The sequence below is a fragment of the Zeus faber genome (assembly GCF_960531495.2).
Source record: "Zeus faber genome assembly, chromosome: 20".
Classification (NCBI taxonomy): Eukaryota; Metazoa; Chordata; class Actinopteri; order Zeiformes; family Zeidae; genus Zeus; species Zeus faber.
Window position 1 is genome coordinate 22,566,699 of NC_137207.1, and position 25,551 is coordinate 22,592,249.

General features: G+C 45.9%; 1 protein-coding gene across 1 annotated transcript in view; it reads right to left on the reverse strand.

Annotated features, from left to right (window-relative positions):
• Positions 1-974: 974 nt before the first annotated feature.
• Positions 975-25,551, reverse strand: part of skap1 (src kinase associated phosphoprotein 1) — a gene marked incomplete at its 3' end in the record, with an annotated part of 29,281 nt that continues 4,704 nt past the window's right edge. Inside the window, exons 5-12 of the mRNA XM_080021295.1 lie at positions 15,548-15,628; positions 15,296-15,379; positions 15,073-15,197; positions 14,450-14,513; positions 13,024-13,302; positions 10,046-10,099; positions 9,595-9,704; positions 975-1,067 (exon numbers count right to left, since the gene is read on the reverse strand). Of these exons, the coding sequence (XP_079877421.1) occupies positions 975-1,067; positions 9,595-9,704; positions 10,046-10,099; positions 13,024-13,302; positions 14,450-14,513; positions 15,073-15,197; positions 15,296-15,379; positions 15,548-15,628 (890 nt within the window). The remainder of the gene's footprint in view (positions 1,068-9,594; positions 9,705-10,045; positions 10,100-13,023; positions 13,303-14,449; positions 14,514-15,072; positions 15,198-15,295; positions 15,380-15,547; positions 15,629-25,551) is intronic.

The window sequence follows — 25,551 nt, forward strand, 5'->3', positions numbered from 1 at the left end:
CAACAACGAAAACGAGACTGTCGTGAGCACTGTTTGAAATGGATTTTAAATAAATTGTATTTTCCACATTTGTGCATCGATTCCGTCTTTGTATTTCAGGGCTTTTTTTATTTTTAATTTCCAACTCACCAGTCCGTTCATTTCAGGCAGCGACCGCAGCTTGCCTGCCACCCGGTGGCTGCGAGTGGAACTTCAGTTAAACGATCGCGTTTAAATTCACCTCAAACTTTTGAGCACATTGGTAAATGTTATTGCACTTTTTGGAACGGCTGTGCAATATGTATGTGGGTTTTTACGACCTTTTAACTATAAACTATTGATATTATCTCTTTCGTTCCGACATCTCACCAATTATACTTATCTGCTATGCAGTTACCCAACAGAGTACAATAACATGCTCTACATTTTGGTAATTTCCACCAGTGAATCAATACAATTTCAGTTTGCTGTAATTATACAACTTGCACATAAATACAGACCTCCGAAACTGAGACACACCGATAAAAATTGAACAGTGAAATTGTACATAACTTATGAAAAGGAATAACTCTCGGATTTAAAGAAGATGGTCTCTCCGGATCAGCACTTTAGAATTCACGCGTGGATGCGTCTCCCGCAGCACTGAGGAGGAAAACAAAAGATGCGCTATCAGGGAAAATGGGCATTAATAATTCAGTATTCATTTAAAGCCGTGCCCATTGAACCAGGTTAGAGCATAATTTTCTTAAATAGGACTGTCGTTGTAATCATGCTTTTGTTGCACATATTTATTCTCAAGCATTGGCGGTCCCACCGTTTGGACGGCTCCACGCAGTACATCTTGCAGCCGGCGGATGCCATAAGTGGCAGGTCAACGACTGAATATACCTCAATTGCTATCTGGATGAGTACCAGGGGGACGGTTCCTGTGTATTAGGCCACGCTAACGGTCCGTAATGCTGATGATAAGAGAGTGCCTCAGTACCTGTTGGAGCTCACAGGATGTAGGCGGGTTGCAGGAAGTCCTTCGGGACGATCCCCACGGTGCCGTTTAGCTCGCCGACCCACCAGCCGTGGATGTTGTAGTCCTGAAACCCAAGACGTTAGGTTCACGACAACGGATGAATACGAATATAGACGTGCACACACACACACACACACAAAAAAACAACAGCAAAATAAAATAGCCAAAGGAGAATCAAGCACCCACGAAAAGCAGTGTGACTTCTCTCGTATCCTTTCAAAATCTTTTAGTGTACAATTGAATTACGGGCCTTCAGGTCCGGATCATAAAGGTTTGATTAAAAAAATACTGGTCTTAAGAAAGAAATATATATATATATATGGCCACATGCCTCAATTACTCCCAAACCAGAAGACTATCTTCATTCCATCCCTTTGTGAATCACTGCATTACAGTTTTATTTATCTGACCAAAAAGAGTATGGTGTGGTTAAATAGCTGCTTTTACGTGACATCAAAAATTTCATATTTTATTAAAAATTTTATCTAAGCTGTAGACTTCTTAAAAGTTATCTAAGCTGTAGCATTGTGCTAAATCGATGTACCATGTAAAATTACTTTTTAATTAATAATTAATACATAATTATTATATATATATTTTTTATCTATGACATACCATACATGTTTTTTGATTCAAACATGTGACGTGAACCATCTACCTAAAAATAGGACAAAGAATTTGTTGCTTGAGTTGTTACTTGATTGGTCGCATTTCTATTTGTTTTAAGGGTAAATGGTATTATTGTAAGTTATCTTTCCAGGATGTTTATTCAATGACCTCTCCAGGGTTTTCCCCATTTCTCCAAACACGTCCAGGAACGACTTTGTGTGCGTGCGCGCACACACACACACACACACACACACACACACACACACACACACACACACACACACACACACACACACACACACACACACACACACACACACACACACACACACTTCCACTGTGTAGATTGGCACCACCCTAGAGTAGTTTAACTGAAAAAAATCAATGTATGGATGGAGGCGAGGTGGGTGAGATAAGCAGAGGCTCCTTTCATTCATTTCCCAGTGCCCTCACCTCTCTGTTTTACAGCAGAGAGGTGTGTGTGTGTGTGTGTGTGTGTGTGTGTGTGTATGCGTGTTTAATCTTGGTACTGAGCAGAGAAGATGAAACAGATACAGTAGATCCTCTATTCAGGGCTCATTCTTGAATTATCACATTTTATTCAAGGACTTTCAAGTACTTTTTAAAGCACAATTTTTTCATTTTTCAAGAATGTCTACAAGACAGATATCTTTATCTGGCTCTATTTTCAAAGTATTCCAGTACTAACATTTTTAAAGATGAAATTCAAGCACGTCAAGGACCCGGTGAGCACCCTGTCTATCTAGCACAGTCAAGAAGAGCACAAGATGCCTGTCTATGTGCAAGTGTGTCTCAGGGACTCAAAGTCCGCACGCACGCACGCACACGCACACACACACACACACACACACACACACACACACACACACACACACACACACACACACACACACACACACACACACACACACACACACTCCCTTGTATCCAATCTGCGAGAACGACATTGGTTTGACAAACACACACGCGCACACACACTTATGCAAGGTACATAGATGCGAGGTCTGTGAAAGCCTTTGATTGGGTCCAGCAAAGAACACATACACCCACACACACACACACACACACACCAAGGCAAACACAGGCCGCGGTGATGAACGGCATGTTGTCAGTGGTGCAGCCTATCATCCAGACCTCTGACACCCCTCTGCAGCCAGAGTAATGAGAGGCAGGCCAGCTGCTAATGAGTGTTGGCTGGACAACCGCGATGAATGGATCGCTTAGAGAGGAAGGAGCCGGAGACTCAAGTGTTCTTGGAGCACGTGTATTTAGCCACGATAAGCAGATGATCCATCCCGCCGTGCGGAACACAGTACTGTACATTATCAACCAGGTCAGACCCTTCATCAAGCCGCTCCGAGCAACGGATAAATGTACACTTTCTTTGAGATCTTTAGAAAAAAGACAAACAAAAAACAAACAAAAAAAACGAGAAGAGGCTTCCTGCACGGCGGGGGAGGGGTGGAGCTGGGTGGCCGGAAGTTTCTCCACATGCACACCGCGGGCCCGTCGGGGCCGCGGAGGGAGAGGCCCGGCTGCGGAAGACGAGCTGGAGTACTTCGCGGGGGGAAGAAGATGGGAAGAGGGGAGACAGACGGACGGGGGGGGGGGCGGCGGCGATGGGGTGGGCTGTTCTCCCTCGGGGGCATCGCGGCACTATTACACTCACCGTCGTGACAGAGAGTTTTATTTATCTACGTGGCCCATCTGTGCACGCGGTCGGAAATTCTCCCCGAGAAAGGTCTTTTGGATTATCAGCACCACCATTTTAATACAACTGCCGCATCGCCGAGTGGGTGCCAATGGCGGCGGAGGTCTGTCAGGCGTGCAGAGTCCATCTTCCTCGTACTTGAGACGGGTTCATCCAGAGTACACCTGCTGTAATAGGGACATTCCGAGCGGCGCGCAGAGTAAATTATCCAAATGACAAAAACTCGAGCTAAGTCTCGAATGTCCCCCCCTTCCTTCTGTTTGATTTCTTTGTTGTCTTTTAGGTTGATTTGTTTGCGTTGCGTGCGTCTACGTCTTCCGCAATGAAAACCCGATATTGAGGATGGAAACGACACATTTCTGGCCATAGAGGAGGCGTGACTGAAGACGGGTTGTTAAGTATTCATTTGAAATGGAGCTGTGTGTTCCATAAACAGGCAGGGTGGAGTCGGAGACGCCGCCGCCGCCGCAGCGGCCGCCGCGCGCTCTCTGGGCTGAGAGAACTCGGGTGTCCTCTCCGCGGCTGAGCTCTAGGATGTGTCCGCGCGACGCCATCCCATCAGCCAGGGTGGGGGGGCGGGGGGGGGGGGGGGCCCGCGCCTGGACGCGGTGTCGACGGCGCCTTGCCGCCGGAGAACAGCGCCGCGCCGCGCCGCGCCGCACGCGCGCGCTGACCTCCCGGTGACTCCGCCGAGGGCTGAGAGCAAACGCGGGGGCGGGGGGGGCGGCGAATGAGAGCCGGTTGCCGTGACAACACCTGCAGTGTACCGGCACGATCGTTTATTTACCACTCAGGGGGCTGGCTAATGGTGGCATTCTGATGGGCCCCATCGCTCACGTCCCCGACCGCAGGACAGATTGACAGGCGGGGGGCGGCGGGCGGGGCGCAGCTTGGTAGAGGTTGGCTGGCTACTGTGAATGACAAGGACTTGTTTACCGGCGTGGGACAGGTGCTCCGGGTCCTGAGACCTTATCGGGCGACGACAATCCTCACACTCCCTTTTTAAATCTTTATTTCATCCGTCTATCCGGAGGAGAGACCGGGAGACGCTTTTCGTTTCCACAGACACGGGCATTCTCAGTGAATCCGCTTCTGTGTTCCACCGCTACACACACGGTAAAATGGTAAAGTTTACAGTATATCTGCCTATTTCTCCTCATTTCACGCCTTTCTTAGCGCGCGTGCGCACACACACACACACACACACACACACACACACACACACACACACACACACACACACACACACACACACACACACACACACACACACACACACACACACACACACACACACACACACACAGAGGGAGTGCTAATAAGCCTGACACATGAGGCATCTTTCCTGGGCCACCAGCTGACTGTGGCAGGCCTTGGGCGTGATGGAGCGCAGGAAGTCTCTCATTGCCCTGCCGCTGAACCCACCGCCTGGGTGTTACAATCTCTGCTTCTCCCACTCAGCCAGCCTCCCCCTCTCCCTCTCCCTCTCCCTCTCTCTCTCTCTCTCTCTCTCTCTCTCTCTCTCTCTCTCTCTCTCTCTCTCTCTCTCTCTCTCTCTCTCTCTCTCTCTCTCTCTCTCTCTCTCTCTCTCTCTCTCTCTCCTCTCTCTCTCTCTCTCTCTCTCTCTCTCTCTCTCTCTCTCTCTCTCTCTCTCTCTCTCTCTCTCACACACACACACACACACACACACACACACACACACACAATTGGGTTACGGAAGCGAAATCTTTTAACTCGTTACACAGGTACACCACTTTATGTGCTCTACAAATGCTCTGACGATACACCCCAAAAAAAATACTCCAGTGCTTGTTTTCTCTATTTAAATCAATTTTGAACATAGAATTTTCTTCTCTTTATCTTTTTTTTTTTTGTGGGGGGGGGGGGGGGGGGTGATAACAATTAAGATATATGGCTGATTATTCTGCACAACCAGAGATTGAAATGGCTACTTAGTGTCCATTTTCTCCAAGAGGGCTTTCAATTAAATCAGTGGATTGGTTCCAAAGTAGAAGCATGACGGGGCATGAGAACGCTCGAAAATATCTCAGGGACAATGAGATTTAATAAAAAGCAAAGCTACTCGCTCCTTTCTAATGCTCGCCAGGGATTACGGATGGCTCCTTAACTTAATAGCAATTTAAAGTGGATTTGTGTATGCCGCTGAGTGTCTGTAATGATGGCTGTTTACGCCACCCCTCATTTATAATAATTAAGCAGAATGGATCGGGGGCTGGGACGCTGCGGCACGGTTCTGGACTATTGGCTTGGGCTGAATAATGACCTACTGTAGATGACCGGGGGATGACCGCTGCCTCCTGCACGACCCCGAACCCCAGACTCACCCCCTGCTACTTTGGGTGGTAAATAGGATGTCTTGCCTGTCTATAGTGTCTTGGTGTCTATGGCCACAATAGCAGCTAGGGGTCTTTAAATGGTCTGTGTGTGACAGAGAAAAGGAGAAAAGGCAGGCTGGGGAGTGGTCATGGTGGTGGTGGTGGTGGTGGGGGCAGGATCCACACAAAGGGATAAAGGGATCCCCACCCTCTTTGTTTCCCTTGCTTAACTTTTCCCATCTGATTGTTTTCCCCCACTCCTTCCTTTTTCTTTGGCCGCATTCACTTGTTGTGACCCGTGGACACGTCGGGGGTTGGAAAGGGGAGCAGCCGGTTGCGGTCGCTAAAGACGCCGGCTACTGTCGTAGCTTACCCACAGATAGGATGCATACGGCCCCAAAAAGGAGGGCTCTCCCTCCCTCCACCCCCGCCCCCCCCCCCTTCCCTAATTAGTTTGTTTTTCCACATCATCCAGCGATGCGGCACCCATCCAAATCATAATTTGCCTTTTGCGTTTGCTGGGGCGTTGTGTGTAAATCACGCACGGTAAAGCTGCTGTTGATTTAGAGCGAAACGCGGCGTAAATCAGCCCCCGGCGTGTGTAGCCTGTCAGCGGTGAAAACGCTGCTCGTATAACACGAGGCGCTCTCCCAGGGCCCGAGCACTGCTGGGCGCGGTCACAAGGTGTCAGTGGTGTCCATGTTCTCGCCGGCTTTAACAGGAGAAACCCCCTGGCCAGACACAACGTGAACGCGTCTTTTTTTTTTTTTTGGGGCCCCTCACAGGATTGGATGAACCCTCGCCCGCTCTCCGGGCTTTGGTTGGACGGAGAGGGCCGAGGCAGCGGGCGCCGAGCAGGAAGATGGAAGGCAAGAGAGCGGGAGAGGCGGCGGCGGCGCTCCTTGCTGGAGTTTAAAGGGACCCCCGAATGGGTTTGTGTCATAAATCTCTCTCCACTCCGTCCAGCCGTTCTCCATGAGTGCCTGTGGGATTACAGGAATGTGAGAGCTGACCTGTAGAGCCCGTGTCTTTGATTCTGCTACATAAATTAGAAGGCGAGAATGCAGGACAACAGTACGGATTAGTGAGAAACGTCCCCAGCAGAGAATAGGAGCATTAGCGATGTCAAAGGTGCTGCGTGCGTATGTGCATGCGTGCGTGCGTGCGATGACCTTTTGTCATCGTGATAGCTTGTCTTGACATGATCACAATCTCCATCTTACAAAATATTTTTTTCTGGCTATCTGATGTCACGATGCGGTTTTAGTTGCATTATCATGCGTAAAAGAAAGAAAAGACAAAATATCCGAGTGAGCGATATCGCAAAACATTAACAGTATTTTTCATAACAAACTAAAATGTCAGCGTAAAGCCGTAATGCACATTAGAAAAATGCAAGCTCTCAAATGAAATGCCAGAGCAAAAAAAAAAAAAAAAAAAAAAAGAAAAAAAAATCACAAGATGGATTTCCCATTGTGTTTCCCTCGTGTGTATGAGCGCCCTGAGCCGTAATATCAAGACCTCAGTATGGTAAACCAGTGGCGGAGGTGTACTATAAGATTATCCTCCTGAACTAATGGGATTCGTAGCAGCAGTGGGTCTCTAATTCATTTTCGTTGCCAAGTGTCTCACACACACGCACGCACGCACACACACACACACACACACACACACACACACACACACACACACACACACACACACACACACACACACACACACACACACACACACACACACACACACACACACACACACACACACACACACACACACAAATACAGTAAAAATGCCCCCGCTTTACTGTAAGTGAGAGATCAATAATGATTGATGAGGGCCTTTCATATAATCGGCAGCTTCTACTCAGTTCACAGCCATACGACACCACGCCTGTGGCTATCCCACTCTGCACTTCAGCAGTCAATCACATCCAAGCTTTAAAAATAACAGTTTGTTAGCACCATTGATTTAGCACTTAGAGTGTGTCCTTATTACCTTGTAATTATGGCCAGTGTTGACATAACAACACAGACAACCGGGCCTCCTACCCCATAGGAGAATTTATGGGCCCTGGTTTTATTGCGGCCATTTTATGTGTCCGGGTCCTCAGTTAAGATACAGACTTGAGATGCTGCCAAGGGCCCGTATTTCACCGGGGTCAGGGTTCTGAGGAATCCCCCGTAAAACCGAAGGCTGTCGGGCCCCCGCGTGCGCATGGATGAAGCGGGGAAGCCCTCCCAGAGGGCCCATTAAAATAAATAGCTGATTACCGCGTATAATCCTAATAATGCCATTCATGAGGGAAATGCGATGCCATTAGGACGCAAAATGGGACACGGGTGGAGTCACGTCGTCACTTGAAACCAAACATTTGCGAGTCACCCGGAGATCACTTCTAAATAATTTACAACCAGACCACCGGTTTGAATCCATTAACAAATAGTTAGGATACCCTTCTTGCAGTCTGTCACTATGTTATGACTAAGGCGTACCGCTTGACAAAACAAGACTAATCTGTGTCATTAAAGACGGTGAAATGCTGCAGCTACAGTTGTGCGTCCGACCCGGAGCAGGCGAGCGTTTTTGAGCCTCCAGTGAGGTGGTAATCTGAAGCAGCGGGAAGCAATTCAACGGGCAGGGCCAAGGATGTGAAGGTGCGGTGAATTTCATAGCACAGAGCCAAGCCACCTTCTTTGTTTCTCAAGTATGGCGCCTTTATCATCCTGAAATGAAATACGGGCATGGCTGTTTTGGCACGCCCCCCCCCATCCACCAGCGCACACGGAGCCAGGACGGTGGCAACTCATTAATCGGCCGCTGACAAGACGAGTTCCATTAAAAGTCCATCACCTGTGACGGCCATATTTCACTTGTCCCGTTCTGTCGGTTTTACCTAAAAGGGCTCCAATTCATCAAAAGCAAACTGAAAAGGTTTGGTTGTTTCGGGAGGTTTAAGTAAAACCAAACCTTTTGAATTTCACAATCATAGCAATATGATTGTTGTAATCAGAGCGTATATTATCATTACAGGAAAAATGTGTTTTCTAAAATAGGCTTATGCTACACTGTAAAGTCAATATAGGAAAATTAATATCCTATAATCAATATAATATCAATACAAAATTATTTCTCAGCCGCCACAGAGTAAATTCCGAAAAAAAGGAGCATTTCCTCCACCCCCAGATAGAACCCCCTAATAGATACGAGTGTGTATGGGAACAAGTCCCTGAATGCAGTATTACAAAAGTGGCTAAATGACAAGCCATTGATTTCCAGTATATGGCAGCCTTTCTCCAGCAGACACTCTGTATGCAGCTAAAAGATAGCTCTTAAATACGGAGAACGATTGAAGGGAGAAGATCTGATTTCCGGAGCAGCTTCTCCTGTAGTTTGTGTCAGAGTGACAATATGATGAGGGCTTTGCATGACTTGTTCACTCTATTAACCCCTGCGGTGTAGGCGCCATAATGAACAACAGCACCATTACCGAGCATCTGAATGGCTCTTCACCCCGGTGGCCCCGGAATAGACAGTGTGCCGCTGGTGCGTCACTGTTGCTTCACGGTCACCAGATACAAGCGCTATCAGACGGGGGAATGCAGTCGCGGGGGGTATCAGTATGATGAGGGGGGTAAATGAGCAAAAGAAAGCGATTATTGGAGTTAATGTTGAGCGTGATGCGGTTACAGCCCAATTTTGTCAAAAGCCACCGAACGTGAGGCAAAATAAATGCCTACTAATTACACGTTTGACGACAACTCTGCCTGTTTTCCGAACCGCCGTTATTACAACTCAACCGTGTCTGCGTATTCGTAATGAGCAGGTGCTGTGTGTTAAAAAGAAAACACTTAATAACCTGAAGGCAAAAAAAATGGACGTAATCACTGATTCATTTAGCTGCGGTTCATTCTGACCTTGTTAAGGATGTAGATGAGGTCTCCTCTCTGGAAGGTCAGCTCGTCTGGCTGATCAGCCTCGCAGTCCCACAGGCCCTGGTAGTAGTTAGAATAATCTGACAACCACACTGTCGGGAGAGAAAAAAAAAAAAAAAAACTAAAACGTTAACTGCGTGTATCGCTATGCAGCCAAGACAGTGGAATTTATCACAGGAAAAAAAACAAAAACATTTATTTGCATTTAAAATATAGAGACAGCGTTCATCTTCATACGCCATATTAATACCATTTGTAGAGCTCAGAAAATACTTTGTAAGATAAATAAACTAAAACAGTTGTTGCAAAATATGAAATGGCTTGAATGGAGGAATACTGGTGAGAATTCTATTGTGATAAAGGAAAGAAAGTAAATTGAGGGATTCTGAGAGAACGTTGGTCGTGAAAAGAATATCGTTGGGTAGGTTCTGACCTGGTTTGGCGTTGCTGTCGCCGGCCTCGCCCACAGCATCTGGAAAATCCTCTTCTGGGAAACAATAAAAACAAGCAAAAGCGTCAAAATCAAATATTTACTATGAAATATGAAAACACCATCCGTGATAGTGCACTTTGGTACTATTTTGCATAATGGGTGTGAATCGACGCGGTAACTCGCAACACATTTCACAAAATAATGGTTGTGATGATGGCATGACAATACACCCCATTCTGCGATAAATGATATATTGTGAGAAAGTTTGTCACGGTTCCGCACGATATCTGTAATTGAAGAAGGAAATAATATGCGAAATAGACTTTGAGCAACAGCAAACAGCAATTATTTGCGATATTTAATTCAGTGCATTTTTAAGTGCACGGGATAATTAAGAAACCAAAGATAAAACAAGGTAACCCAAAGTGCATATAGTGACAAAAGTCCAACACAAATAAACATATTAAAAAAATAAAAAATAAAAATAAAAAAAAGGCTTTTTAATACATACATACAGTCTTAGGGTATTGTTATTGAATTATTATTGGCTGGGTATTTCATACTGTGTATCTATGACGTGTCACAAGAGGAAGTACCGCAATATATTGCAGTATTGATCTTTTGTCCCACCCCTATCCAGGATGATGTAATTAATCTTCATAACCACTAATAAACAAACTGAACACCTCTCCAGAGTTGTTCTTATTTTCTTTCTACACTACACGAGACTGAGAACTCAAACCAAAAATCCAGCCGCCTGTAACGCCTCCCCGCCGGATAACCTCGTCACCGCTTGTACCGACGCCCGTACAAAGCGCCTTCAAGGTGCACGGAGGTAGAAGCGTTATCGATTGGTGGGCGTGGCGCACGCTGCTCTAAGTGGTGACACGGTGATATTCCTGCCCCGTCTCCGGCATCCATCCTCACACGGGCAGGCTGACAGCCGCGCAAACCAGCCGGCAATCCTATCCACCCTCCGCCGCAACGTGTCCCTCCGCTTCCAGGAACTGGCAATTCTCCCTTTCCCTCTCAATCTCTATCTGTCTCCACACACACACACACACACACACACACACACACACACACACACACACACACACACACACACACACACACACACACACACACACACACACACACACACACACACACACACACACACACACACACAAATATATATATTTTTTGACAAAATGGCGACTACACATCAATGCATCGTGCATATAATTAAAAATCAATATATGTCAATATAAAATGGAGATAATCAAGACCCCCCCCCCCCCCCCCCCCCCACACACACACACACACACACACACACACACACACACACACACACACACACACACACACACACACACACACACACACACACACACTAATCTTGTTTGCAGAGTCCAAACATTAGTTCAGGGCTGCTCAAGTTGTGTAGAGCAGAGCATTCTTCAGTTGAGGGGCCACCGCCATGGGCCAGCGCTTTCTTTATCAACGTGATTTCGTTTTCCACCCCATAAAATCAGTCATCAGCAGCGGAGCCGATGCCACCGCCCCTCTGAATGCTCTCTGCAACAAAGCCCTGTGTGGCGCTGAGCTCACGCCAAACACAGGGATCTCTTCACCTGGAAAAAGGCTGAGAGCTCATATTTAGCAATTTCACTTCCCATTGCCGATTAAAATAGACGTGCAGAAGAGCTGTGCTGCATGCAAACCACATGACATGAAGCTCACACTGAAAACCAGTTTGCAAGAATCGAAAATGGTTTATATAAAAATACGAACATAGACGTACGTAATCTAGAATGTTGGCGATACTGACTTTTTTCATTTTTTGTATTTAGTATGACAGAAAATAACATGAAATGAATGTCACGAAGACCATTACAGAAAATTCTAATTACCAGGGTTTTTTTTTGTTTTAGTTTTTTTTTTTTTTTTTTTTTTTTTTAAAAGGTACAAAATATATTATAAAATGTGTTAATTCAATTTTAAATTCGATTTTTTTGGGGCCAGTAAAAGCCAGATTATTTGACAGTATCCATTCACCGTTCAGAGGAATAAGCGAGCAGCGACCAAAGAGAAAGGCAGCGTGATTGATAAGTGAAGGGGTGAGAAAGTGAGCGAAAGAGCCTGTCATCCGATATGCCATCTGTGGTCAGGGTCTGTACCCCCTCCCAGATGGCTTTATACGCAGGCATGACAGTCTGAAGACTGATTTCCCTCTTACCAATGATTTTGGCAAAGGTAATGTACTCGCAGAGCGAAACAAAATCTTGATGTATCTTTTTTAATAGAGAGGGTGATGGATGGCGGCCCTGGAAAGATCAGATCGCCCCTTTTGTCCTTCTCAGGGTCCTGTAGTCGACTGACACACAGGACACAGAGAGCTGGATGGATTTGGTCCTGGATATTATTCTGGGGGATTTGCAATGTTCACAAATAAACGACGGCGTCTTTTGTTGCTCCTTTGGTGTTTCTCTCCACGCGAAAAATATTTTACTTTCTTGGCAACGTTGGTCAAAATAAACATTATATCTGATCTGGTCGTGCTGGTTTTATCGGCTGAGCTTGCAGATTTGAAGGGCTTATTGGACGGCTCTACGGCCGTTAATGATCAAGGTTGGGAAAGAGACCAAGAAGAGCGGATCACCAGTCAGCGCGGTGAAAAACTTCCCCTTGGCACCCTGTGTGGCTCAGTAACAGCAGCCCTGACAAGCTTATTAGTGCTGCCTGATTTATAATCAGTGATCAGTCTGGGAGTTACGCTGTGAGCCCAGCACCTGGAAACACAAACATCACAACCACAGACAGTTACTGCAGCAATCTACTGTCCGTTAACTAAGTCCCTTGTGGGGCATGAGATGAGGGTGTGTGTGTGTGTGTGTGTGTGTGTGTGTGTGTGTGTGTGTGTGTGTGTGTGTGTGTGTGTGTGTGTGTGTGTGTGTGTGTGTGTGTGTGTGTGTGTGTGTGTGTCTCCCTCTTACCTGGCAGAACTTCGTAGATATCATCTTCGTCTTCGCCCTCTGCCTCCTCCTCCTCTCCCACCCTGCCCCTCTCCAGCCCTCCCTGCCTCCTCCTCCACTCCTCCTGGCTGCTGGCAGGTCTGGGCCGCGGTGGGGGAGGTCCGCCGACTACCTTTTCAATGTCATCGTACGTCTCCTCATCCTCTTCGTCTCCCTCCTCTCCCTCCTCCCCCTCCTCGTCCTCCTCATCCTCATCCTCATCCTCCTCCTCGTCGAAAGGGATGAAGTTGGAGCTGAGATCTGCCGGGGAACGGCGGCACAGCGAGATGAGTGGTGCAGCTCAGCACCAAAGAGCCACATGAGCAGCAGGTACAACATGAGGAATACAAGTGTTGACGGGTCCTCGGCGAGTCACGAGTCTGCACGGGACGCGTGACCTGACGCCGGGGATCACGGTGCCGCGGCCGTTTGATTTAGACTTGCGTCCTGTGTTTCAGATGAGTCCCCCATCGCTCTATATTTCTTTTACGAGGCGAACATGACATCCCCCGAAAAAAATAAAATAAAAAAAACACTAACATACGTCTTGATTCATAGTGAACGGAGCATCTATCGGATAAAAACAGACACCAACGTTTTACACTCCCAACAAATCTGTATACATTCATGTGGAGAACAGAAGGGAAAAGTGAGAAAATGATTGACTAAAAATCCTATATGTTTGATTTGTGGTGTCAAAAATATAAAAATAAAATAAAAAATAAATTAAAAAAAAAAAAGGGGCAGAGGGCAAAACTGAGACAAGCTGCGAGTGTGGGTTACTTCCCGCAAACGGGCGGGCCGATGCGAGCCCGTTATAGAGCAGCCGCAGCACAAGCCGCCCGCTCAGATGGAGGGCCGGTGTGATTGCGAGCGACTGGCTACTGCAACACAGAGTATCAGGTCCCCCGCCGTGCGCCGGCGGCTGGGGCAGAAATCAATGTCGCTGGAGGATAACCAGAACGTCTCCCAATCAATTTCCCGTAAGTCGGAATTTGTGTGTGTGTGTGTGTGTGTGTGTGTGTGTGTGTGTGTGTGTGGGAGGTGGGGGGGGGGGGGGGGGGGGGGCAGCGCAGGAAAGAGTGTAGAGCTGGAGGTAAGATGGTGGTGTCTATCACACGGACCCAGGGTGACGCTCACAATGAGGAGGTTCTGAGCCCGTGTGATTGGACAGTCTGCTCGTGACGGAAGAGGGGGCTGCTTTTGTTCCGAGTCGGGGATGACAAAGAGCCGCCCCCCCCCCACCACCGCCTCTCTTCACTTCTGACCCCACTGCACAAAACACACATGTACAAGTCAAACGGCTGGAAAAATCACCGGTGAGGCAACCAGGGCTCCTCCTTTAATTTTGTTTTCTGGACTCCCGGTGTGTCTTTCGAAAACTACCGGGGAGGCGGCGGCGTCTTACCTTTCAGGACAAAATTGATCTGGTCAACCCATTCTTTGGCCCCTCGAGGACTGCTGGCAGTGAACTGGTGGGATGCAGTGACATCAATACCACGATCATTATATGATACCTTAGGGCGTGTTTACAAGAAATCACATTTAAATTATTATTATTATTGTTTTTTTTCCCCCTCATGTTCCAATCGCTTTTTGTCTATTTACAAGAAAACAACAAAGAAGAATGTTCTTGGCCCTGTTGAAATGGTGGCGGTGGGGGGGGGGTATTCAATGCTGCACAAACGATTTCATAAAAAGCTGATATTCTGTACCAGTGGAAATCTAGACTCAAGTCACATCGCCTCATACTCTTAATCATGACGGGAAACGATAAGCGCGGGGAGCATAAATGTTTCACAAATGTGCTTTTAGAAACGTCGGGGAAAAACAGTCGTGAGAAATTGCCTTAAATATTTAAACTAGAAATGTGCTTTTGCGTTTTTACTTGCCAGAGAATTAAATGAAGTGCCTCGCATTGCAATTCAGTGTTCTCAACGCCACTTTAAAAACAAGAAAAAAAAAAATGAGCCTTTCGATCCGTATCGCTCAGATTTTTTAACTGCGTGTCTGTGGTGTGATAATACCCACCTGGTACGTCCGTCGCCCGGGGGCGCTGAGCTCAAAACAAGCGTTCTTCCTGGAGTCTTTACGCAAGCCGCTCACAAGCTCCACACTGTAGCCGTTGATATAGAAAGAACCTTTCTGCTGTTTGTCTGAGGAGACAGGGACGGGGGGAGACGGTGGACATTTGGTTTGATCCGCCTTATGTTGCTCATACCGTAGGTTTCTGTTTGATGGCATTTGGACGAACCTTTTTCACTGCCAAAGTAGTAGAATATGGTATTATTGAGGACACACCATCTCTTTTGCCACTCGGAGCCGAAGAAGCTGTGGTCTTAAAAAAGGACGAGGCAGGGTTAGCACTGAACACACAGAGCACAGAGCCTTTGTCACACACACACACACCTTCCATTCATAAATTGGCTCCTGCAATTAAATAACAAGTTGGATGAATTATCTTTGCAAATGCAATTTGACACACGTGACTTCCGCGCTGCAGTACCTCGTCGTTTCTTCTCCAAGTAGCCCTGCTTCAGGATGTTGCTTAGCTCCTGGGCTGCCACAGGTGAGATTTCCCCAAAGACTGAGAACAGAAGCGATGGGGGGCGTTACATCTTAAATCAACTCCTCGTTAAAAGGGCACAAACGGCGGTCGTAAGAAACGCAGGCAGACACGCCATGAACATGCGGCGTCTAATGCTCACACGGCGCTTTCAGTGGGAGCGACCCTGGAAACAAATTTTAGCACTCTTCAACGGTGACACCAGGGTTGTATCCTTAGAAAACATGTGCTGTTCTATGATTCACCGTAAAATTAAAAAAAATAAATTAAAAAAAAACAGCTTCGAAAAGCCTTTTTCATGTTGTTTACTCCCTAACTTTTCAACGCTGTACATCAGTGGTATAACAGCTCAGCTGAACCCAGAGCAGGCTCCGCAGCTCGATCACTCAGCAGTACCTGGTTTTCTTTGCTTCACAAACAAAGCTGAACTTTCTCTCCGGTCACTAGACATTAGGCATGAGCCTTACAAGGAGAAAAGTAATGGTGGAACAGGCACCGCCATTTTAGTTTAATATACAGGAACAATTTAAAGTCCATTTACACTAGTCGGTGTGACACCCCATTCAGACCACTGACAAAGGCAAGGGCCTGGAATCCATCCCCTTTCAGACGGCCCTGTTTAACCGCTAAGAAAACCAAACATGTCGTACCGCAACTAGGACCCATAGTTTAAACAAGGAGGATCCCCCCAAACATTGACAAATGACACCCTCTTCCTCGCTGATAAAAATTGGCAACTTGGAAAAGCTTCCTGACTCAATAGCTACTCCGACCGAGTAGTCGATGATTTTTTTTCCTCCCACCCTACTTCAAATCACAAAATAAGGAACTTGAGAAAACAAAAACAAAAAACAAAACATAGTTCATAGTTTTTGCTCGAGGATCATATCAGATTTATGCAATCTGTTACGGGACTAATGCCGCTCCTTTGTGTGATCAGATAAACCCGCAGTGCTTGAGCTCGTGGGTCTGACGGATGAGCGGGTCATTCCAGAGCACAGCCCCAGACACCTCGCAGCACTATCACACTCACATATCATCGGCCTGCCTTTGTGGATGGACTGACTGGTGACACTATAAATACGGAGGTGCTAAGGACTGTTTTGTCAAAGAGAACCCGATTCAGTACATCATAACAAGCAGCAGTCATTAAGCTGCTCCCACCTCATCCATCCGCCGGCAGTCCCTCCATTTTTTTCCCCCGGCCTGCTTCCCTGTTACGGCCCTCTTCTAATCCCCTCATCCGTCTATCTCACGCACTCTTCATTTATCTCGGAGGTCGAGCCCCGTTAATAGCTAAAGAGGTACAAAATCAACACGGGATAACTCTGATGTACTTGAGTCAATAAACATTACACGTCCATGCGTGTTTAACACCCTCGCAGTGGAAAACATGACCTCACTTATCTGCAAATCTGATATTAAATACAGGAAATAGGGGATCGGCGTCCGAGTGTCTTTGTAATTTCAAGGGAAACCTAAACTACTTCCTAGGGGCGGCGGCTAAGGAAGCCGCGATGCCGGTATAAAATATTACTCTGTACACGGAACACGGGGTATCGTGTCAGAGAATACGCCAAAACAACAACCTGATACCAAAAACCATAACAAACGCTGTCAGACGTTAAAGACAAATTCAACAGCTTCACTGGTTTTTGACACATCTCGGATGTCGGTTGATGTACCGCTCGGTGAAAAACGAGAGAAGGTGCCTCACTTTAAGTTGAGGACTGAACTGTAGCGGCAGTGAAAGAAGGCGTGCGAGTGCACCCTTCGCAGCAGAGCAGCTGTAAAACACGTAGCGCACGGCAAAGTTCCCACCGTCTCTCCTGCGCTCTTTGCCTCCACCCTCCACAGATTCCGATTGGTCCAGAGTGAGCAATGACTCCTCTAATGCAATTACCCATAAATACCTCTTTGGGACTAAAGAATCTTTAAGTGGATATTCAAAAGGTAATGTTATTGGACAACATGTATTATTTAGAGTGTTAAAAACCCAACAATCATTGCGGTGCTTGAATTGGGTTGGAAGTGATTCCTTTCTCGGGTACGGGCGGAGAGAGGCACATTAATGCATCTAATTAGGGCCTCATCAAAGTCGCAGACAGACGGCACTCTTTCATACAAATCATAAATTGCCTTATCAATTATTCAGGGCAATGCCACGACTTCATTTTCATCCCTTTTGCTTTTTAATTAGTGCCATCCCCAGCTTGGGTTTTGACGTTAATTTGATGGCCATTTATTTATATTTGAGCATAACCTATTTAGCTCTTACATGAGTGCAATTACAAACTTCAGAAGGAGATAAATTAAATGTTACCATCGCAAAGCATGATGAGTACATCCAGGTGGAAACCTGCTGAAGGCTGGATCAACTCAGGTAGTAAACGCCCGACAACGAGAGAACATCAGAGTCAACCCGCATGAGAGTGGGGGGGGGGGGGGATAATCAATAGTAATTGACCGGAGGTGTATGCTTAATTAATCTCGCCGAAGGAACGTTTTCTCATAAACAAATCGCCCTGCACTGAGTTTTAATGTGCCATGCTCGCCGCCTTGCCGGACTGGTTATAAGCTCTGCGGATGCACAACAATGCATCTGTGCTGCCAGCGGTTTGCCAAGGCGGCAATCTCTCATTTGGTTATTCACACTCGCTCAGCATGGTGTTATGAGCTGAGCAGTTGATCCCACAAGAAAAAGCTGATTTATGCTGCCGTGACCAGAGGGAGTTAATGTATTCTCTCATTAAAATCCACTTTAGTTAGACTGAAAGTCAATCAAAGGCCAGGCAGAGAGTGAATCAAAATGAAAGGGAAATGGTTGAGTAGGAGGACAAATACATTATTACGATATCTAACTTTGGTCACAATGTAACGATGTTATGAAAACACCAAAATATAAAATTAAAATTAAAAATGCTCAAAAGGACAGTTGTCAATGCCAGAGTGGAAGGGAACAAGCAAAAAAATAAAAAATAATAATAATAATCCCCATCCGTTCCCCGTGTTTTCTATTACTGAAACCATGGATTCTGAGGTTTCCGTGGAAAACTGGACCGTCTGGGTGGGCGGGGGAGTTCAACCGAAAGTCAGCGGTGGGAGATGTGTGGGTGTTGTACGCAGGGCTCACAGGACGCTGCGCTATCTCCACTGTCAGAAGATAATCATACCAAATCCTCGGGCCACTTCAACAGAGCACAAGCCGGGAACAAACTCACGCACTTGCCTGTTAGCAACCGCGGCGAAAACAACAAAGTTGGTATGGAAGATAATATGGACGAGCGCATGCGTCGTTGGAGCGATGCTTTCAGGGTGTGCCTGGCCGGGGTGGAACGGATCGAGGGGAATACGTGACCAAAAGAACGGGCATGGATCAGGACGTTGCGCCGTATGTTTTCCTTCTCTCGCTCTCTCTCTCTCTCTCCTCTGTTTAGTCCTTGAGCGCGGTGGCTTTCAGCTCGAGACGTATCGCGCTGAATGCGGCGTCGGGGGCAGGACCTGACCCCCAGATGAACCCTGCTGATGAGGTGAAACAGAAGGCAGAGAGAGGCTCCCCGGCCCTGGGGGGGGGGGCTGCGAGGTGGAATGCTGCCGATTCTATGGGCGACCTGTGCGAGACCGCAACCCTCTCCCGATACCGTCCTTGATTAGGAAAAAGGACTCGCCGGCTGCACCTTCACCCGGCCGCCGCTCAATATGCGCGCGGCACCCGGCTAAATTTATACATTTTTCCTCATTACGGCGGGAGGCCTTTACTTTGCGTCGCTCCGGGAAGGCAGCCATCAGAGCAGAGGAGAGGAGACAGAGCGCCTCTAAGGTTAAGGGCTGAACGCCCACCACTCCACCCGCTGATTTGATTAGGACTTCAGTCATCGATACATAAACTGCGTATAGGGGCTCCTAATGTGCGCGCTTAAACCAGAGGACGTTATGTCCGTTTGCATGGACCGTGGGTATGAAGCATCCGTTGCGAAACTACAATGGAAACGTACGCGGTTTTTTTTTTTGTTGTTTTTTTCCTGAACCAGGAATGTCAATGAGGCTACACCACAAATCTGGTGTCTCATTCGTGGGGTACTGGATATTGCTTGGATAGGGCTAAAATCCTTTGTAGAATAGAGTAAAATGGAATAGAATTGAACAGAGTGGAAAAACCTGAATGGACCAAGACAGAAAATACAGAAACATCTATTTCCACAATAATTTACTTACCAATACGTATTTACCACATACGAGGTGCATCCACTTCAAATGAATTATATTTGAAATTACTGACAAAGGCTTTTCTCATATTCTTGAAGAATCAAAACGCTTAAATGTCCCTTTAACGGAATCTGATTTAAAAAAAATGGAATAAAGTTAATACCCGGTTTCTGTCGAAACATGTCAAATCACGCAGGGCTGCCTCTCTACATTCAAACAACACAGGCTGGCCACTGTGAAACAGACTAAGGGGCTAAATTTACTATGTGACATCGGCTTCCCCCTGGGCAGCCATAAGCGGCGTCTACAGCGACCCTGAATTTCTCTTTTGTAGATTTACTACCACTATTCAAATGCTTAACTGCAGATACAATGATCCTCTAATCGCAGGGGATGGTTTTCCGCGGCTTCACTGACACTGAGAAAAAACTGTCGTAAGAATATAAATACCAACAAAGGGGGAGTTTGGGCCCACAGGAGAGCTTGTACGTCTGTGATAAAAACGGCACATAGCACAGTCAAAGTGAGAGCCTTGGCGGGAGGAACGGCACTCAAAGAAAACCAACACACTAAACCTCTGTATGAGCAGTAAATTTATGGTTAAAATACTGTTTTTTCCTTTTACCTTAAATGCCTTAAATATTAATAACAATACATTTAGCAGTAATGGAAAGTGAATATGAATGGGTATGAATGAATAAATATGTTCTTTAGCACCGCGTTATTTAAAACGGTCTTTATTTTACAGATTCATTGTTGACACGCATGGTGCCAATAAACAGCTTTGTTTCTTGTTCTCTGAACAAGAAACCTGCTGTAAATCACAGGTTTGCTCAGGCCCAACAGGTGTGGGAAAGAAATGTAGTAAATCAGCGAGAAAAATACTAATAAACCCAAATCTAATACATTCTGAATTTCTTAAGGTCACTTTTCAATGAGCATATTTGATACAGCTAATTATAATTAAGCAAATTATTGTTGAAGGTTTTTAAAAACAATAAAAGGTTGAATACATTAATTAAATGTCATAGCAGATTATAAGCTGTTTTTTCTAAATGTCTGAATTCTAGAAAGATGATTATTCGTTAGTATAGTTTTTGCTAGTTATTGTAACTCTATATTTTACTCTTGGACTTTATTTGTAAGCTTCAATTAAACATGTCAAAATACATTTAATAAAACAAATAATATATATTTGTTTTATTAAATTTATTTTCTTTATTATTATATTTTATATTCAATATGTATTCAATCTGATAAATCAACAGATAAGGCCGATGGCCAAACACATTTTCGAATGGATCTTAAAGTGATTAATCTAGAATATGTAAACATTCTTAAAGGCTTTTCATTTGAAAATACTAAATATGACTGCACCATTTTAGGAAGCTGAAATAACTAGTATATAATTATTGTACGGTTTAAAATTCAAAAAACGAATTTTCTTTAAATATAAATACATTTTCTGAATTTGTCTTTGAAATTAAATAAAGACTGATTTTGTATCAGTTGATTTTTTATTTACCTGTGTATAGTTTTGCTCAAAAATCTCAATTAGAATGCATCACCATTTGACTTTTTTTTTTTTTTTAAGACAAAAACGTTAAGGACAAAAGAAATACATGAACAAAAAATGACATATGTAATCAGAATACATGTAGTAATGTATTGTAATAATGACAATATTGGTTGTACATTTGATGGCAAGTTTTTATGTTATTTTCAGTTAATTCATCCCTTTTCAAATGTTACATTTGATGGGTTAATTGTTTGTTTGTATATATCAAACAAGTGCATCAAACAGTGAATGTAATTTATATCAGTAGTATTTATTAAATATATATTAAATGAAGCAGCTTAACATGACAAATAGACTCAACACTTTATTCAATTGTCTATTTAGTCTTGAAATGTGTATTAAGGAATTCTTATAGTTAAACTGATCATTAAAAATGTGTTTTTGGTAAAAATAATAATAATAAATTGCCTTTTGTGAAATAAATGAGGAGGGTGTTTTTGTTTTTCTCAACGAAAACAACAAAGTTACAAGCATGAAAATATAAATACCCCCGGTCCTTTTTTTTCCCCTCACATAAAAGAGGACTGGACATTATTTTGTACATTACAATGTCCTTTTGTACTAAAAATACGGCCCTTAAAAAATGATATGTCACACTTTTCAATAAAGATGAGCAATCCAACGACAGTATACTTACACGGGGACAGCGTGTCCCACTTGACACACGCACACACACACACACACACACACACACACACACACACACACACACACACACACACACACACACACACACACACACACACACACACACACACACACACACACACACACACACACACACACACACAGCAGTGTGAGGATCCCTTTGCAAATTGGGATGCATTCTCAACATTTTCAAATAACTCCACAAGGGCATGTTAATGACCCCAAAGTGCTGCATTACCAAAACAATTAAACAGAGGGATCCCAGAGGCACTGGGATCTGTCGTGTCAACGTCTGTGTACAGGCCAACACATCTCTCCCATCTCCATTTATTTCCCTAAGAAATCAGTGGGGCCCACCTGGGCTTGGCATTGAAACTTCATTCTTCTCAAGAAATGGATTCCAGCGGAGGGCAAAATCAAATTCTCATTTACAAGGCGGGGGGGGGGGGGGGGGGGGGGGGGGAGAGAGAGAGGATGCGGGAGGTACCTGGGAAGGCTAACCTCTGGGTGAACCCGCCACATCTGATAGTTTTGCTATTTGTCTGTGACATTGACAGCTCTGGGGAGATTAGGAGCCAACCCTGCCCCGGCTTTCCGCTCTGCATTCTACCAATGTTCCCCTTCACAGACCGGCCGCCACACGAACTGGCCCAGGTTTATTTCTTCGAGGCTTCACACCCCCGGAAGGGGGAAAAAAATGAAAGGGATGTATTTATATGCAACACAACAATAAAACAAAGCAAATGAGGAAAGAGGCAAATAGAAGGGCGTGCAACACGAGGGCGCGAGAGGCTACGTGGTCTGGGGCTTGGGGCTTGGGGCGGGGCTGGGCTGGGCTGACGGGGGGGGGGGGGAGACGAGAGTGATGGATGCCCTTTGGTTAAATACGTCCAAATCCCCCCTTCAAGCCACCCTTTTCTTGCCAGGCATCCTGAGTGAGTGTGTGAGAGAGAGTGTACAAGATTAATAGTGTAAACAGAGAAGGAGAGAGGGTACAGAGGGAGAGAGTGAGAGAGAGAGAGAGAGAGAGAGAGAGAGAGAGAGAGAGAGAGAGAGAGAGAGAGAGAGAGAGGGGAGAGAGAGGGCGGCAGGAAAAAAGTGAGCTGAGAGAGAGAGAGAGAGAGAGAGAGAGAGAGAGAGAGAGAAAAAGAGAGGGGGTGAAAGAAAAGACTATCAGCATCTGCAGCAGCACAGTAGCCCTGGGGGAATAGTGTGAACTTTTGAACCCTGATGGCGAGCGGTGGAAGCGATGCACGGAGCCTGCTCCTGCCTCGTAATGTGTGTCTCTCCTGCAAAAGCGCCGAGGCAGAGAGGGGAGGGAGGGGAGGGAGGGGAAGGGAAGGGGAAGGGAAGGAGAGCGGAGGGGAACGGGGAGACGCGGAGTTCATTAACATATTCCTCCGCTTCCCTGAGAATGAGCGCCCGCTATCTGCACGCCGAGGAGCCCCGTGAAAAATTAAACCCCAGGAAGAATGTACTGATGAGATACAGGATACAGTAGGCGGCCGCCTCCCGAGCGCAAAGACACTTCGCCCCTAATGAGGTTTTGGTGACGAGGAGCTCAATCACTCAAAACATCGCCCGGTCTGAGTTCAGACGGGTCGCAGGTTGACCAAGCAAAAGGCTGAGGGGTCAGAAGTTCAGTGGTGGACACACGGCACGCCCACGGCCCACTGCGGAGAGGGCCGGTTGTGTATAAAAAAAAAATCCTGAATAGTGACAGTCTGTGAATAAATTTGATCTGTAGGGATCAGGAACGCTGGTTAGGATGAGAAAAAGGGAGAAACCTCTGCTAATTAACCCACTAAGGGGACATCAATCCACGGCGGAGTATTGTTTTTCTATTTTGCCGTCCAACGGTCCTGGGGTTTACACCTAGCAGAGGTGCTTAGTCAGGAAATGAGATGCATCAGGCTGCCAGACGCCTCTGTTATATATCCCTTTTATTTAAATTAACAATATGCTTCAAAAGCACTTAACTGCGAGAGGTCCTTCAAGGTTCACGCAAAATGACAAAATTCAAATTTAATATTCTATTTCCTGGCACAGTGAAATAATGTTGCTACTGTATATTGCGTCTCCATATTTAGATGAGAAATAGGCCATGGCGAGACGTAACTTTAAATTGGATATCCCTTCGCATTCTATCGCCAGTAATTGGTTTATGAAATTGCGTTGGCATAGTTACCGTCGAAAGCTGCAACACTGGAGCATTCTCCAAATAACCAACACACATCCGTCTATATCGCAACCTGAAAAGATCTCCGAGGCCACATAAGGAACGTGTTCATAAGAGGGATCAATAAAACAAAACCCCTCACGCACATAAAAGGGGATTTTATGGATTTGGTTAACGAATATAATTTTTCTGTAACAAAGAAAATGCTAAAAAGGTTTTGTTTTTTTTACCCTGCCAAAACGTGACCAAATATGGCGCGTGGGGTAGGTGCTGTGAGAAATCCCACGGAGACCGTCACCGTTGCCGCTGCCCTGCTCACCTCCTCTAGCGCCCGGCGGTGGTCCCAATCAAAGGAAAACAAACAGGCCATTTTGACTTTTGTAAACTTGACCCGAAAAACAGCATGCCAGCGCTAACAGCCCTGCGTCCCCAGCTGTCTTCCGAGGTCTCTCACTGAGTGTACGAGTGTGTGTGTGGGTGTGTGTGTGTAGACAGAGACTTTGCGAAAAGTATTTTTCCGCACGTGCCCATTTCAAGGCAAATCAAAACAGTCGTGCAAGATAATTCGAGCATGTATGTCTGTGCTCGAAATAGCCCGAGAGAGGGCGAGGAAGGTGGCGTCGGGGGCCAGACGAGGCAGCGGGCGCGGTCAGGTCACCGGTGCGGTCGTCGGGTGAAACGCAGTTCACATTACCATGCAGACATCCAGGCTAACAATGGAGGCTCCATCTGTTCCCGTCAGCCATTACAAATCTGGTGTCACCCAGCCTGCTGGAGACAACAGCCCCCACCATCTAATGAAACGGCACAGGCTCCTTCTGTGTAAAAAGCAGCCATCGTCTTCGCACTCACTCACTCACACACACACACACACTTTCACACACACACACACACACACACACACTTTCTCTCACACACACACACACACACACACACACACACACACACACACACACACACACACACACACACACACACACACACACACACACACACACACACACACACACACACACACACACACACACACACAAGAACAGAGAGAGGAGAAGCTGAGGCCGGCAGTCAATTAGCACGGATAATATATTCTCTAGTCACGAAGTCTCTTTTGTGTACAGTTTAGTGGGATTACAAATATCTATTGGAAATAAACAGCAGCAAATGGAGTACCCATCCCCAGTTTTCTTTATAGTAGAATGCAATTCTCTAAATCACAAAGCTGTCCCGCCATTTTTTATTTCTTTGACAGAGGCATGCTGCTGAATCCTGCAGCAGCAGAGATTCAGAAGGAAAATCAAATCAAATATAAACCAAACTGCATCTACAGATAAT